Source organism: Clinocottus analis, unplaced genomic scaffold (genome assembly GCF_023055335.1).
Source record: "Clinocottus analis isolate CAN_PGR_092001 unplaced genomic scaffold, fCliAna1.0.p SCAF_18, whole genome shotgun sequence".
Taxonomy (NCBI): Eukaryota; Metazoa; Chordata; class Actinopteri; order Perciformes; family Cottidae; genus Clinocottus; species Clinocottus analis.
The window spans coordinates 5,346,267-5,362,931 of NW_027175909.1; the positions used below are offsets into that span (position 1 = coordinate 5,346,267).

The 16,665-nt window shown below is 42.8% G+C and overlaps 1 protein-coding gene across 1 annotated transcript in view; it reads right to left on the bottom strand.

Annotated features, from left to right (window-relative positions):
• Positions 1 to 16,245, bottom strand: part of col11a1a (collagen, type XI, alpha 1a) — a 74,224-nt gene extending 57,979 nt beyond the window's left edge. The window contains exons 1-4 of the mRNA XM_068582226.1: positions 16,131 to 16,245; positions 10,889 to 11,050; positions 10,361 to 10,574; positions 7,840 to 8,002 (exon numbers count right to left, since the gene is read on the bottom strand). Of these exons, the coding sequence (XP_068438327.1) occupies positions 7,840 to 8,002; positions 10,361 to 10,574; positions 10,889 to 11,050; positions 16,131 to 16,245 (654 nt within the window). The remainder of the gene's footprint in view (positions 1 to 7,839; positions 8,003 to 10,360; positions 10,575 to 10,888; positions 11,051 to 16,130) is intronic.
• Between the last annotated feature and the right edge of the window lie 420 nt (positions 16,246 to 16,665).

A 16,665-nucleotide genomic window follows, 5' to 3' on the forward strand; every position in this document is an offset into this window, starting at 1 on the left:
TGTGTTACTTCACATAAATTCATGCAGGAACATATTTCATGTGTAATCAGCCATGACAGTTGAAAAAAATATATCGTGAAGAACAGAAATTACAATTTTGAATGAGATCTATTTGCAAAGGTTATTGAAGCTAGATCATGTGTCATCAGGCTGCCCACACACACACACACACACACACACACACACACACACACACACACACACATACACAGGGGTCATGTCTCATCTTGCTCACACACTCACACATACTGTGTGCTGCCGCATAAATGTAAATCTCAAATTGCAGATGTGATCTCTTTGGTCCCGTACACTTACAGAGTCTGGCAGAGTAAATCCCCCCCTGGAATGATTAAACAGCTCGACAAACACCCCACAGAGTCCACACCCACATGATGCGAGGAGGAAACTAAGTTCAGACACTAGGAAGATTATTATTATTATTATCATCAGTTCCAGGGTTCACGCCAGGAAATCAAATAAACATGTAGAATCAAGACACAAGAAACACCTGGCATGGACACGTGCTGAAGTGAAATACCTATTCTACAAAGTTTACTCTTCAGCATTTAGCATACATGTCGTGTTGCAGTACTTTTTGTTTTAGTTTTAGTTCAGCTGTAAATGTTACTAGCCACAAAATCAGACAAGCTCCACATCAAACCTAACCTGTCAACAGCTTTTCATCTGAAGCGCAAAACCACATGGTTACTGATGGTATCTCACGTACTGTGGGTGTCAAACTAAGTCAATTAAGCCATCTCTAAAAATGTCAACTAAAAGAAAAAAAAAGATTGGACAAAAGCCCAAAATACACAATGTCTTTGTATGAAAACCATTGTGATAGCACACAGGAAAGAGTAAAACCTCAGACGTGGTTTGGGGAAGTTGCTCAAACCACAATGGGCTCGATGGTTAGGTCGGGACACAACACAATGCTTGACAAAGCTCCAGCAATGTCGAGCCTTGTTATCGGTCCGACAGCTAAAGCACACGGCTCACTGCAAGACAGCAAACATATTGAGGAACGTATCTGGATTTTTCTTCGGATTGTGTAATTGCTAGAATCGACTTCCTGGAGGATGGTTTTCTAGCCTTTATACACATCGCGAGGACAGCTGAGGAGGGTTCTTGGGAGGTGGAAAAAGGGGCATGTCGTTAGGATGTTTGGCAGGCAAGCACACAGAGATGCCTGAGCCCAGAGGTAAAATCCTGATGCACTTGTGTGAGCAGGGACAATATACGTCGAAGAGCAGAATAGATTGGCAGAAAAACACGAGAGAAATGAAGCAGGCTGCGACTTGCCAAGAGAATGTGCGCGAGTGTGTTTATCCTCTCTGTGTTAAAACCAGATCTATGGATCCTTCACATGGACCGTGGTATTAACAGCCATGTGCTAAGGCTTGTCCCATTGGGAAAACAAGCAGTGCTTCTCCTTCAAGCGTTCTCTGCGTAACCGTCCGTCAACATCTCGCTGCACAGCTTCAGTTTGACTGAATGCTACTTTAAACTTGGTTTTTCTCACTGGGAGGATCAGTGTGTCTCTAGTCATCTCGCCAGTCAATTACAAGCAACCCATTCCTCCGATTGCCAAATATCTGATAATATCTTGTTGATATGTCTCATTAAAGTCTTTTGATTTAATGGGCATACCACAGAACTTCTGCTCAAACAAGTTATTACACTCCAGGTACTACATTTCTAATGGCTACAATCATGACCATGCAGTGTAACCAGAGCATCACCTCACATCAACAGTCTGAAACACCAGCTGAGATACATGTCATACATGCACAATATTTACGCATTTCGGTGTCTGCATTAAGAATTGTGCACTAATCCGGAAAGATGTGATATCATTTAATGTCTGTGCTTGCCATTCAAAACTAACATATACTATAATAACCATGAAAAGACTAAACTGACCTGCCAAGTGGGCACGGGACAGCAGAAAACCTAAGTGGCATGTTTGTAAAGGCTTCGGCTGAGCGTGTGTCGGTGTGTACGTGGGTTTGGGAAGGCTTGACAGAGAAAGAGAGATCAAGCCTTGCCCTGAGTCAAGTTGACATGTATTACCTCATGTGTCACCCTAAGACCAACAGTAAATGCTTGAACCCTGCCTAGAGTCAGCTCTAATTAGTCCATGTCTGAGAGCCACCCGTCTGCACACAAACAGGCTGTGGAGACGTGGTGTTCAACCTCCGGATCAGAGTGGGGTACGACTTGTAACTGAATAATAAATGTACACGGGAACAAGAAAAGACTAAATGAGCTTGCATCTGTAGGTTATACCATAAAAACGTTTAAAAAGTATGTTGAACACCTAAATGATTCAGATACTTGTCCTAATACTTGCCGAGGTAATACAACTTATTGTCTATTAGAAATTGCCCTCATATGGACATGTTTCTTCCTTTAATTTAATGGCAGATTAACTTTCCAGTGGAAAATAAAAAGCGAGCATTACTCCGCGAAGCCAAGACAAGACAAGTAAGAAACCGATGTCCACTCAGAAAGGGAACACCAGGAGGATCCAGAGACAGACAGGCAGGGATTTAGAGAGAGCAGCTGAAATGGTAAAAGATGTTTTGTGCTGGGAAACACCTGGGGAGAGTTATGCTCAGGCTCTGGACCTGCCTTCCATTGTGGACCGCTGAGATAAAAGCCCCTGGCAACTTGGAGCAAAGCCAGAACTCCAAAAATATGCCCCTCCTGGCTACAGCGCGGCAGAACAGAAACAGGCCCATAAGGCTGTGCGTTAATGACTGTGGTGTCAGAGGTCAACACGAATAGAGAGAGGCTGAAAGAGAGAAGCGGGGTCAAGATCAACAGGTGAAACTTGTGAATCCCTCTGGAAATCCATTTACTACTCCAAAGCTGTGGTATATCCTCTTTATCATTAGTCAACTTATGTCCTCTTTTAGTCGTGCATTTTGCAGTGTCCACCTTTAGGTGGAGCTTTTCAAGTACTTAAATGCATCTTCTGTTATCATCCTTGCTATCAGTAGATGAAAGAGTATGTAATGGCAATATATTAAAAGGTCTTTAAATATAGGTTGTCAGTTTTTGCCTGGAGATCTTTTTAATCACCCAGAGAGCTGTGTTGTCTTTTATAACTTTAGGTAATGTTAAATATATTGAATTAGCACTGATCAGATAACATTTGTCTTTACCTGCTGTGTCTGGCAGTGCAAACAGGGACAGAGAAAGGGCAGAAAATAAAATAAAATAGTTCTAAAAGCAATATCCACCTTGTTCCACAAGGCACAATGGAATATAAATAGGAGTGCACAGTAACAGTCATGTCCAGTGCGTACCCATACATACTTTATAGTATGCCAGAAGAGGATTTACTTTGTAAAATGCAATGTGTTAGAATTGCCAGGAGGTCTCAGTGCATCTGGTTGCATTCAGCGCTGTGCAAGCCAGCAGGATTTTCTCAGCATTCTGACCCACAATCCTCTGCGCAGCGCGAGGGTCAAAGTTCAAAGTGCAATCGCATGACAGTAGATCCCAATTGAAGGCATACTGTATTGTAAGGTGCATACTTTGTGAAGAATGTAAAATAATGTGTTTTTTTTAACTGCAGCTAGTGTTCTCACAGGTGTGCTGCATGAAGACAACCTCCATGTTGTGAACGATTGCTACACAGTACTATGAAGATGTGCTGTATTAGATAGCTCTCATGTGCTTTCTCTACACAAATCAACCCACAAGTTGTAATTACAAGGCCAGTGTTTGGCATCAGTAGTCATATCAAAAGTAGTCATCCCCATTGGTCCTTTGACATGCCTCTGCCCAGGGCAACATACCTTGAGTCCAGCCAAACCTAACTGTAATTAGACAACCCCGTACAACAATTAGTCACTTCCCAAAAGCCTATACAGTACAGTTGCTCCAGAGAAGGGAGGAGACCTAAGACATCAAGAAAGGCAAAAGGAGGATCTACATCAGACAGTTGGAGGATGCAGACAGAAAAGAGATGATTTAAAACAGTTTAGAGGGCTATAACCGAGCTGTTGTGTGTTACTCACATGCTATTATAATACATGTACTGTTATAAAAACACATTTGGTGTGCAAAGCAAAGTTAGAATGCCATCCTCAACAATGCTTTTCTTTGCTATTGGCTATCCAGGCCTGCAGACCTGCTCTGAAAATATCCAACACAAACCAATGTTATCTTTAGCCAAGTGCATCTTCTGGCAATCCTGCTGGTGTGGCATGGAGACACCGAGCACCTCAGCTCCAGCAGGGAAAAGGCAGATATGTGTACATGAGTGTGCTCGACTCAGACAGGTAATGTCAGCGAGGCATGAATAGACGGCCTCATGGCTTTGGCAAGGTAGGGAGGCCTCAAGGTGGGAAGGGTGGGGAGGGAGGACGAGGTGGTGAGCAGGGGAGAATATGCGGCGGAGGGGTGGGGCGGAAATGAGGACGGCCTGACGGGGCAATGAAAGACCCCCATTCATCTAAACCAGATCCCTTTGCGACGGTGGTCGCCTCCAACCTGGGGCAGGTATGGCATGAATGGACGTTTATGAAAAATGTGGGTCTGATTCTGAAAACGAATGTCAAGAGTTTGAATAATGGAGCAAATGTTTTGTTATTACTGAATGTAGTTTTAAATAACGTACTCCTGAAAATCCATAACGAGCACTGTGGTAAAAAGGGGAGTAGCAACATTTTCTTTTGGGAAAAACTGCAAAGTCGCTGCTATTAGCTAGTCAATTTGTTTCTTAGATTCCTCAAATTTTCTAGATAAGTTACATTGTAATCAAATCACATATGATGACTAACAAAAATAATTAAAAGAGGTAAGTCACAACCGTCTGTGGTGCAACATTGTCTATGCATACCTTTCAGCAAAACTGATTTCACCATTACGTTTATTTTCTAATTATAACCACTGGCTTGAATGCAGAAGGCCAAGGTATTTCCTTCACTTGCGTATCCCAGCATGCTTCAGGACCTGTGGATCTCTGAGGAGAGCAAGGACAGAGAACAGACAGGAGACCTGTTCCAACATCCACACAGAGAAGACCCTGTTAACTGACTTATGGCTCCTATTTTCAGCCCTTCCACTGGCCGACCTCTGAGTGGACACACTGTTTCATACAAACGCTGGTTTCAGTGGCCTCTCGTGAATCTAATCAAAACTGACAGGAGATATGAAAGCAGATCTGCTTATAAAACTTTGCACCTCAGAAAAACTGTCTCTCGCTCTTCTTTGTCAAGTCACATGACACAGCAATCTTATTTAACTTACTTACTTTTTGAAAAGCTGCACATTTTTACAACCTTGATTAGGCTACATATTTATTATATATATATATATATATATATATATATATATATATATATATATATATATATATATATATATATATATACCTAGACTATATTTTAACATAATTATGTGTACAGTGAAACTATGTAACTAATGTGTGCTGTCAATGATTATTTTAATGCAACAGTTCATCGGGGAACACATGCATGAACCAGATGACCTCAGTGTAGCGCCAGGTCAGACGAAGCAAATACAAACAAAATAATGCATTATGGACCCATAATAAGGCTTTAAATATGCAGGGCCCTCTCTCCACATGACGTTAGCATGGTATGTTAAAAAAAAAACAATAAATCAAGAGCAGCAGCATCAATCATTCAAACTTGGCATCAGAGTAATGACGAGTCATTCTTACTGCCCATAAACAATCAGCAATCCAAGCAAACACAGACCCTCTACAGCCTTTTTGGTGATGCTCAACTCCCACACGAGAAAAACATCATGACAGTTCAGTCATTGTCAGTCATCATTTACATCCGTCTGACTCAGCATCCACCTCTGGATGAACTGAGCCTCATAACATCAAATAAAGCCTCAAATCACTGAGTAATGGAGGTGGCAGCACCTTCCAACCTCCAGAACAATACCCATATACATTTTATATTATTATATTATTTTTAGGAATTTATTGCATTTTATTTTTTAACTCTCAATGTTTATATTGCGGAGATTGTTTCCAATATTGTGCCAACATTTTGCTTGGCGTGTATGTCGATGAGGTTGTGTTTCTGTTGTGTCTCTTTGTGTCTTTTCAGTGTTTATTGGTGCTCAGGTTCACAATCAATTTATACTGAAGCAACAGCAATATTTTGAGTCAAAATGGATCACGCTCTGTACAGCAGAATGTTTTTACACATTTCTTGACACAACTGCTGCATTTTGGGCGACTGTGGTGGAGCAGGGTCATCCTTCAATCAAAGGATCGGAGGTTCGATCCCGGGCTGCACTAGTCCATGTGGTTGTGTACTTGGGGAAGACACCTAAGCCCAAATTGCCTCCTTAGCTGTGTCTACAGTGTATGAACGTTAGCCAGTCCTGATGGGCAGGTGAATGATGACATGCAGTGTTGAAGCCTTTTGAGTGATCGGAAGACTAGAAAAGAGATATACAAGTAGTTTCCATTTGAATTCAAACATTTTGATCTATAGAAGTTGGACTTTCTCAGCATGGATTATGAATAACAGTAATGCCTAAAGGTAAATAATATTACTTGACTAATCTAATCATATCATAATGCTATCGCAATATCAGTCAAATTTATCCAAATTAGTGTTTAGTCTTTCAGCTTCAGTCCAAGTTTTATTCTCATCAACAATACTCTTCTATCTTTAAATCTTATTATATTTCTACTGTAAATTTTTACTCTACCGTACACATCCTTTGCATCTCAAACCTTATAACTGACTTCTTGTAAAAGCAGCAGTCTCTCTTCTTTAGAGCCAGGTAACATGTTAATAACACCTCAACTGCTAATGCACTTAACACTTGGTAGCAACACCTTTTTTTTGCCAAAGAATGGACTGAAAAACTCCAGCTCAGTTGCAATCAATCAATCAATCAATCAATGCAAAACTGTCACGGCTGCTGTCAATCTCATAAATTAGAAACCGGTGGGTCACTTCTCCACTTAATTTCAAGTCGATGCAAACCATCAGATTGAAAGTCAATCCAATAGAATATTTCAACAAGGGCAGTTATTTTTGGTAAACCTATTACACTTGAAACTCTCATGGCACCAAATGCCTCTAATTAGAAGTTAAAGAGAAGCTTTAATGAAGGATGTGAGAAGTCTGAGATGTTAACTAAGCGCCTGTGTACGCTTTGCAGAAAAACAATCAAGCAACAATGATGTGAAAAGGTGGTCACGATCCACTGCTGGCTAAGGTCCAGCAGTTGATCCAGCAGCTAAGGCCCACATCTTATCAAATATCACAACATGAAGTCACAAGGTAAGGACGATTGTGAACGAATGTTTCACTAGAGATGCCCACCTCTTGTATCACCCTCTTTTTGGGCAGAAGGCCAGTTGAGGAGTATTGAATTCATTGAATTGATTCTTTCGTTTTTGCTTGCAGTCTGTGATTTTTATAAGCTGCTTTATGTGCCTATTTGATCACAAAATACAGTATAACCTGAGCTTCACTCACCAAAACAGTAAGACACATTGACGACATGTCTGATGTGCTCAATCAGTGGGTCAAAAAGAAGAAAAGCTGTAAACCTTTCAGAAAACTCCTCTGCTCTATTGTCAAACTTTACAAGAGCCTCAGATATTACACATATATTGTATGGTGTGGATATAATACAATCGGCCGGCCCTGGTTTCTATCATCTCAAGGATTGCCTTGATGGGACATCTCCATTGGATAACTTCCCGAGGCAAAGCACTTGATCATTTTGGATAAATATGCCAATAAGTAACCCGGCAATGGCGGCAAAGCAAATCAATAGCAATAGACACGGTCACACAGTCCGCCACGCTGAAAACTTTACCTGGAAAACCTCCTCATCCAGGATCCTGGTACCAAACACGGTGATGCCGTCGGTGTTGATGGAACCATGGTCACTCCTGAGGAGAGGCTTAGTGATCTTCTTCTTGCAGTCTACAATGATGGTGACCGTCTTCTTCTCCACACTGATGGCCACACGGTGCCACCTGGTTGAAGGATAAGAACAAGGAGGGATGAGGAATAAAAGTGTCAGTATAAGTCTCAAGTGCATGTTGGAACTGTACGACAATTACTGAAATCAGAGGGTGATGTAATATAAACAACATGCATGAACTAGGACAATTCATTCTTTGTGGTGTTTAGTCAGTAACATGACGTTTGTTCGTAGACAATTTAGTTGTGGTTGATTACATTCTAAGGAAATCTTATCAGAACTTCTAATAGGATTATCAACCAACTTTTATACATCACAACACGCCTCAAGGCGAGAGAAATTCAGAGTGCTCGCAGACTCAATGCTGTAAGAAACATGAAGCTTAGAGTAATGTATGATGAACATCGTTCAACAACACCCATGGATGCAAAGGGTCAGCCAAGGTCACACGTGAGTCTGACACCTCCCTCACCTCTGGACCATTTTGCCACTGCACTTAAGGGCTATTGCATACCAGGCAGCAGTGGACCACATTCTTGCCCCCACACTCTGGCCCTGTTTAACACGGGATTACACTCATTAAACTCAAAACTTAATCCTCCTTCTGGGTTACTCGGCATGACAGACATGGTGAACATTGTGGAAAGTGTGTGTCAGAATCCAGGAAGGCCGGCCTTGCCAGAGCAGGAGACACACAGTCAAAACATTGTTCTGAGGTGGAAGATGAGACCTGGCACCACTGCAGCTCAAGAAGGCCATATCAGAAGAGTTTATCTCAGGTACAGGTATAAATATATTATATCCTATCTATAAATATAGATGGTAAATCTTGTCATCAGAAGAGGAAACATGTCCAATTCAGTTGAACACTGCTCGATCATACAGACACGTTCCATGGCAATAGAGCTTGGAGGAAAACAAACAGTACAGCAGGAAGGATTACTCGTCACCTTATATGGCAGAAAAAGCAAATCTCGGCTTTAATAGGTTCAAACGGTTTCCCAAACTTTGGATATGCATAATGATCAAAAGAAGGGTAACACTATTTTGGAAAATGCAAATCGGTTTAAATGCAATCTTTTGAAAGCGAGTATAAAGAGATTAAATAAAATCAGACTGAGGACATACAGTGGAGCAGCTCACTATAAATCCCCCCCCCCGCCCCCTTTCCCTTAGAAGGGCTCTTTCATCTCATCAATATCATCATTGTAATTCTCTTTTCAAGCTTGGCATATGCTTCTTAGTAACAATGAATACATCTACAGGGATTGCAGACTGTACACAGCCTGAGCTGTAGTCAATAAAGATTTAGACAAGGCCTGGAGCTGGAATAGATCCAGACCAAGTAGTGTACAGAGAACACTGCACCTTAGTCGTGTAGGGCTGTATTGTCCAGTGTGTACTTGTGTCTAACACAAAGCTGGCTGGAAGTGTTAACTCCTTCTCTTTGTTGCAACCTGCACATACATTATCCCCGACATGAGACCTTTGAAGCGCCAAGATTCCTTCTGTCATGATAACTGTGTACATAATAGATCTCATTAAAGCCAATTTGAGTCACAAGAATATTGTGACCAAGTTAGGACTTCCTTCAGAAGCTCCAAAAACTAACTATCCTTCCGTACCATGTTCAGCCAACGAAAACAAAGTTGAATAAGAGTGAAGGACAAAAAATATACTATATTAAATGATGCCTTTTCCCCCTTTGGCCTGCACATGGGCTCATGTCAGCTAATCCGCAGCTCTGAGTAAGAGTCCTGGGATTTCTGAACCTGGGAGCAGGTAATCAGGTTTATGCTAAAAAGGTTAGCAGCAGTGCTTCTGGTTGGGTGAGGTAATCTAAGGGGGTAAAAAGGAAGTTTACGACTGCCCCTTTCCCCTCCGTCTTTCCCCCCTCTCTAAAATAACAGAGGCACTGAGTTCATGGATGAGGTCAGGTTGCCCACAGCAGTCCCTGCTGTGCCCCAATAATCCAGTGTCTCCCTGTCTCTGACCTGTCTCTGTGCCCATGGACCCCCGATGAGATGGATAATCCGGTCAAGAGCACCTGTGGTGCAAAAATGGGAAGATCACGGTTGTTTTCCTGCTTGCTTGCATCTGTCTTGCAGTAACATGGTCAAATTGTATCAGCTGCAAGTACTAGAAATTCTGTATCAAGTCGTTCAGTGATATTAATTGGCACAGCACAGATGGTACGGGCAAGTTTGAAGTCCATCTGGATTGCACTTCATATCTAGCCCCATGTAGCATTTTTATCCCAGACCCTCAGACACCGACAACAACTGCACTCGCGTCCCTGCAACGCTGCAACACCCATTCCTTCTGAATCAGCTTCAACTGTGAGCCTGAAGCTGGGTGGGTGCATTTAAGTGTATTTATTAGGTGAGTGGATGTTTGAGATTTGACGTACTTTCCGTCAGCAAGGTTGAGAGTACGGAACAGAGGGTAGTCCTCCGGCGCTGGCTTGCCAGTCTGATCCTCATACAGGAAGACAGGTGAACGTCCCACTTCCACGCCCAGCTGCTGGACTCCCTGCTTGTTGTAAAGGGACAGCAAGAAGGACTGGAGGCCTGACTTGGGGCGCACTGTGGTCAGGATGGAGAAGTCCTCAGGGAAAACACCTCCTGCACGACCAAAAGAGGAGAAAAAAAGACAGGTCAATGGATGAGAGTTATTGTGGAAGAAGACACAATTCCAATATGATTGTCTTATTTAAAAGTAAACTATTATATAATATATTGCTTACTTTTTAGGCACTTCAATTCAACAATTTTGACTTGTTTGTCTACTTTTTTATTGCAAAGTTTTTGGGGAGGCCGAAAAAAAAAATCTGCTCAGCCTCTTATTTAACGATACTAATAAGAATCCGCCATCAAAATACATTTCAAACACACTAACCAACTGCAAACTAGTAAAAAGGTTGACATGTTTCTCTTACCAGGGAATAACTGTGTGGTGGGGGCACTGATCTGGACCTGCTTGGCAACTCTGAAAGCTGAGTCCGGCTTTGATGCTCTTCGGTTTGTGCAAAGTCCTGATGTTTTTGTCACTCCTTCGGGGTAATTTTGAAATTCTAATACATTTAGCACATCCACTGGCTCTGCTGATCAGGGGAGCAGAGAAAACATCCGTTAGGTCATGACATTGGTTTCTAAAAAGCTAACTTTGGCTGAGCACATGGGACATTTAATGCATACTTTCTTAAAGTATTTATCCAATTGAATTTTCAGTTAGTTGTTCAGTTTCAAATACATTTGTCCCGGTCCTGTTCTGGTAGATAACCAGAGGTAATAGATAGGGAGGATTAACCAAGGCTGTGGAGAAAATCACAGATTCCATCGTGATGACCATCCCATAACCACAACAACACATTTGTCACAGTATCACAGACACAATACACCCTATCTGTGATTAACTTTAAATAACTACTCATGTCTAAATAGTTCAACGTGGCCTTCCTGTGGCTCTGCAGGCTCATCTGACAGGAAATGTCTCTGTCAAAGCCGACCAAAGAGCATAATGAACAATGTGCCAACAGAGATCTGGTTCTATAACACCTGGATAGGTTTACCTTGATAACGGTCAATAGAGGCTCTCTGGTTTTTCCATTCTCTTCAATCTGATGTGCTTTATATAAAGGAGCCTGTGTGGGTGCCCACAGAGACCCATGGGAAAGCACTATAAGTATAAGTCTTCATCAAATCATCCTCTCAGAGTAAAACATTGGCTTGATGAACAAGATGTGGGAGAACTGAAACTGCTGCAGTATATTGACCATCTTTTAAGTGGGTCGTTTGTGTATGTGATGCATGTTTTACTCTGCAAGGTAAAAAAAAAAAAAAAAAAGTTAAATTCATGCCAATTCAGACCACGCACATTATTTACACGCCTCATTTTCAAACAATGAATGTTATATTGCTTTAGAGCACATCTTAAGAGAGAGTTCAATGTTAGTACTAGAAATAAAGCCCACATATCCAAATAAAAACAGGTGCTCACTTCACTCCACAGAGCATAGCAATATCCGACTTAACCAGGCAATACAATGGCAGACTGTTAAATAGAATAACACTAATCTGTTTTTGTGGGGTAAATAAGCATGCCAAGGTGTCTGAAAGCATCAGCAAGCACCTTTTCTAATGGCTCTAAAGCCACTGTTTTGGTTGGCAAGAAGAGTTCAAATCACTCTGAAAGTTTCTTTAACTTCTTCCTACAAAGGGGATCGTTTTAAAAAAAAGAAAGTCTGATGTCTCGCTCAGCACTCTTTGGTCAACATTCCATGTGTGACAAGGGAAAAGCAAATTAAGAACCTGTTTTATTCTCTTCAGGGAAGCACCTGGTTTCAACGTGAATCTATACTTACTGAATATGAAGCTGCTGCAAGCACTTCTTGTACAGACGATATACACAAGACCTCCAGATAGTCTCTGCTCATTACACTGCTATTTGAGCACACTATATAAAACAAGCAGACAACAATCCACCATAGGGTTTTTATTTTTATGGAAGACAGTAAATATATATGTTAAGTTTATCATGCTGAAGGTATTTTCACATAAAGGGCCTGGCCTACATCTGGTCTCCTTATCTTCTCGCACCTTATACAACACCTGCGATGGATCGGAACAGATGCACGTCACGATGAAGGCCAAGAGAGCTGGTCTGCTTCAATCCATAGAGCAAAACTCTGAACTGCAAGCCAATAAAGCACTCTGAATGAAAAAAAGATGTCCGCATAACACCACGAGCGAGCCATTTTACGACTATCATCCACTTGTATACTATCTGCTCAGTAAGAATGCGATCTGGTTCAGTGTCAACCCAAAGTCCAACTCATTACCATTTCAACAGAGGACAGAGGAAACAAAGACACGCTAAGTTATGTAAAAACATCAGAGAAAATGTGAAGTTGAGATCAAAATCAGCAAACTGTTACTCCGTAGGAATGCCCTTACTAAGGACAACTTGGCTTTTTGTTGTAGCTTGTGAGGATGAACCAGCTACTTACTTTGGAGAGTGAACTGAGGACCTCATTGTGAGTTCCTGCAGAGCTGCTTTCAGTTCAAACTCCAGCACTCATACGTTCCAGATGTGGCCAGGCTACGACCCTCACACAGAGGTGCTGAGAAAACGTCAATACTGGCCAATCCATTAAGGTGGCCAAATGAGTGTGCACAGGCTTTAAAAGGAGTGCATCTGATGAGCTGGTGCGAGTCCGCCCTCAGGGCTGAGCAAACAGGCCGTGTAGCCACCAGCAGGACTCGTGGCATGAAGGATGGACCTTCTTGAGTCTGGAGAAGAGAGACAAATCCAACCCGACCCAACGTTCATGCTAGCCGGCCTCTATTGCTCAGTTATTGGATCATCTGAACATCATTATGCACACTGCAGAGCTCTGCGAGGAAGGGGGGGCGCAGCATAGGACACATTTCCACAAGACAATGGAGTAATTTGATATCATCTCCATCGTGTTCACAAATGTAAACAGTGTGTTCCAAGTGTAACATGCTGTCTCAGGACAGAGGCCAAACAAGTCTTCCTCAGCTCTTCCTTTATCACATAGCATGTAAGGCTTGAGCAAACTGTTATTATATATCCACCTCCTGTTGTGTCATTTTCAGCGCTTATTTTGAAACACAAATGTGAAATCAGCAAATAAACAGAGGAAGACCTTTTCACCTGCAGCTCCCTGAGACTCTAATAATATCTTCAGCCAGAATCTCTCTCTATATGTGTCCCCCCCCCCTCCTCTCTCTCCCACTCTCGCTCTCTCCTTCCTTTAACTTCCGCCATGCTGCCGGCTAAAACAAGACAGCTTTATGCTGGTGTCATACCAAAGAAACTTCCCTGAGACCCACCCAGTTTTTCAAAGCATCCCCACCCCCTCGCTTTTCCTCTCATTACCTCTTTGTACTGTGTGCCTCTATATGGTATTAGAACTAGTCATCACATAGTGCTTTTCTTTATTAAATCTAAACAGGTCAGGAAAAGGAGATTGCAGTACAAATGTGCAGCTGTAGCACAATTTCAAGCTGTGGATTTGCGAGGTAGAAGAGAGGCTTGTCTCGTGTTGATTCGGCAATGACTGTGAATATGTGACAGCTACACATGACAAAGGTCCAGCAAGGAGCTGATTAGCTGACACTCTTGGTTGAGCATATTAAGGAGAGGTCTCTGGAAATGCTAGCTTTGTCTGCTGGAATGCACATGCCTGCGCCCTGGGGGCTGAGAAAACGTGTCTGTACACTGCTAGATGAAGAGGGCACCCTGCAGAAACAGCTTTGACTGACTGAGACCCCGGAACACAGAGCCTGCAGCTAATTGTTTAAGATTTAAAAAAAAAAAAAAAAAGAGGGCAGGAGTTGATGTGTTTGGAAAAGTAAGATTTTCCATTTGAAATCAAATTACAGTCCTGTATCTTCTGAACTGGCAGGTTGTATTCTTAGTAGGAAAAAAACTACTGTAAAATGTCAAAATGTAAAGTTTGTATATGAAAAAAAGCAACAATTGACAATTGATTTGTGCAGTATACATTATAATTACAATGACATTAACTGCAATAACTGATATTTTATAGAAGTCTTGTGTTACCTTGACCGATTATCAGGAGACATCTACTTATGGAACATTTCCAGAACCCATAGCAGCTACGTCATTTAGGCTCATGTTAAAACCAAGGCTGAATTTCATTCTGAAAAAGTGTAATCAAGGAAAAAAAACTGTATCTATCTCTTTGTATCTGTGTGCAACAATACATCTGTACAGCTGCCGTAGGCCAGAGTGTGATCACTATGTAATCCTGAGCCTTATGACTTGTGGCCATTGTGGCTGCAGGGTAGGCCAATATGCAGGCGTGCTCTTTGAAGGCTCTGAAATCATAGGGAAGTGCAACAAGGACCATCATCAAATAACTACTCAGTACTTAAAGGGGAAGCATTCCCACCGCTCGGACAACACAGCCTTGTCCTGCAGCCGACAAAACATCTAAGTGCAAAGTTGCAGGGAAGAGATGAGCATCAGCAGAGAGAGGGAGGGGGGAGGGGGGGTTGCACAAGTCAGCTTTTGGGCTTCAGTGTGGACCAGGGCAGTGTGGAGATAGGGTGAACCTGACTGACCACTTGGCCCCCTGCAGACCCAGAGGGGCTTTGCACTCTGCACTGACGGATCTGAGATCCCCTTAAGGCCTTTGTGCTCTTCACTACCACATATTTATCATGACACCACTGCTGTACCCCCCCAACAGAGCATCCAAAAACAGTGCTGTGAGCCACATGACCTTCAATCAACCGTTTAACCAGGCTGCTCTACCCTCCTCTTCACAAAGGACTACATGCACTCAATTCGTTTATGAAAAGTATACAATTACTTCAACATGTAAACATAATTAGTCAACATCCTAAAAAAATAAAACGTAAAAACACTTGTCAGCATGAGGCATCGACGGTTTCACTTTAATTCAGAAACGTTTGTGAGTTCAGTTATCAAAGTCTCGGGCATCCCCGTGTCGTCCGGCAGAGTGAGCTCCACCCTGCTAACCGTGTCCACATCCACCTCGCGGACCCCAGTTCAAACAATGAGTTTTCTTTCAGCCCAAGTAAACGTTCAAAAGCAGGCAACGCCGCTCTGTTCCCCCCGAGCTCCAGAGGCACAAACCGGCTGCTGAGAAGGAATTGAATCGGGTGAGGTGTTTCATCTTCTGAGCGGACGCGTCCCATTCATGCGTAACAGCGGTCAACTGTGATCATGAATATATACCTTTTTTTTTTTTTTTTGGGCCATCGATATGTGCACCTCGGTACTGTATAAAAGTCCTCTCGGGGTTTAATTGTCCACTTCAGTACAAAAGTGAGGTGGGGGGTGGAGGAGGCGCCGTTTTATTCTACCTAAGGTTTGCTTACTGTTTGTTGGATGCTTTCACGTCGCGCTCAATCACGCCGGTATACCGGGAAACCTCGCTTCGATGCAAATACTTCTGGTTGTGGAACGTTGAGAAGAAGAAGAAAAAAAACACAAATATACAACAGACTACGAGGCAAACGTGACGCCAACGTGTCCAGGTAAACCTGTTAATCCCCCAATCTCCATCATCAGTTACCGAGTGTGTTCCCGGCCGGTGGCCGCCGGGTCCCCCTTTCCGCCGGACAGAGTTCACTAGAGACTCTCGGTCCCAGGAGTCTTACCTGCTCGGACATGGGTAGCTTGTAGAACCAGGGTTAAAGTGATGAATGCAGTTACGGTGGAATCCATAAACCACCTTTTCGTTTTCCACCTTGTGGACCACTTTTGCATCTCCATGGTCGGGCGCCCACAATTGGATAAAACTTTTGAGCGACTTGAGGTGGATTGTAATGACGTCCCGTCCACAATCCCAATGATGATGGAAAATGTCCTAGTAAAAAGCCATAAGTGAGAAGTTCAGCCTCTTCTCTCAGCCACACCGAGGGCCCCGATCCTCTTTCCAGTGCCCAGCCTTCACAGTGAAGGTAGTCGGGCTTTAACCAAAACGCACAGAGTGCAGACTTGGTGCGTCCACGGACAGGAGGGCTGGGCATGCTCCACAAACCGGAGCCACGATTACAGGGAAACGACAAGGGAGCCAGCCCCCGATTAGCAAATCACGGGGCTGGAAATTCTCCTTCGGGTCCACCCATTAGCTTTGTAATGTGCCCTCAAGTCTCTCCCTCCCGAGTGGTCTGAGGAGAGAGAAGCACAAAT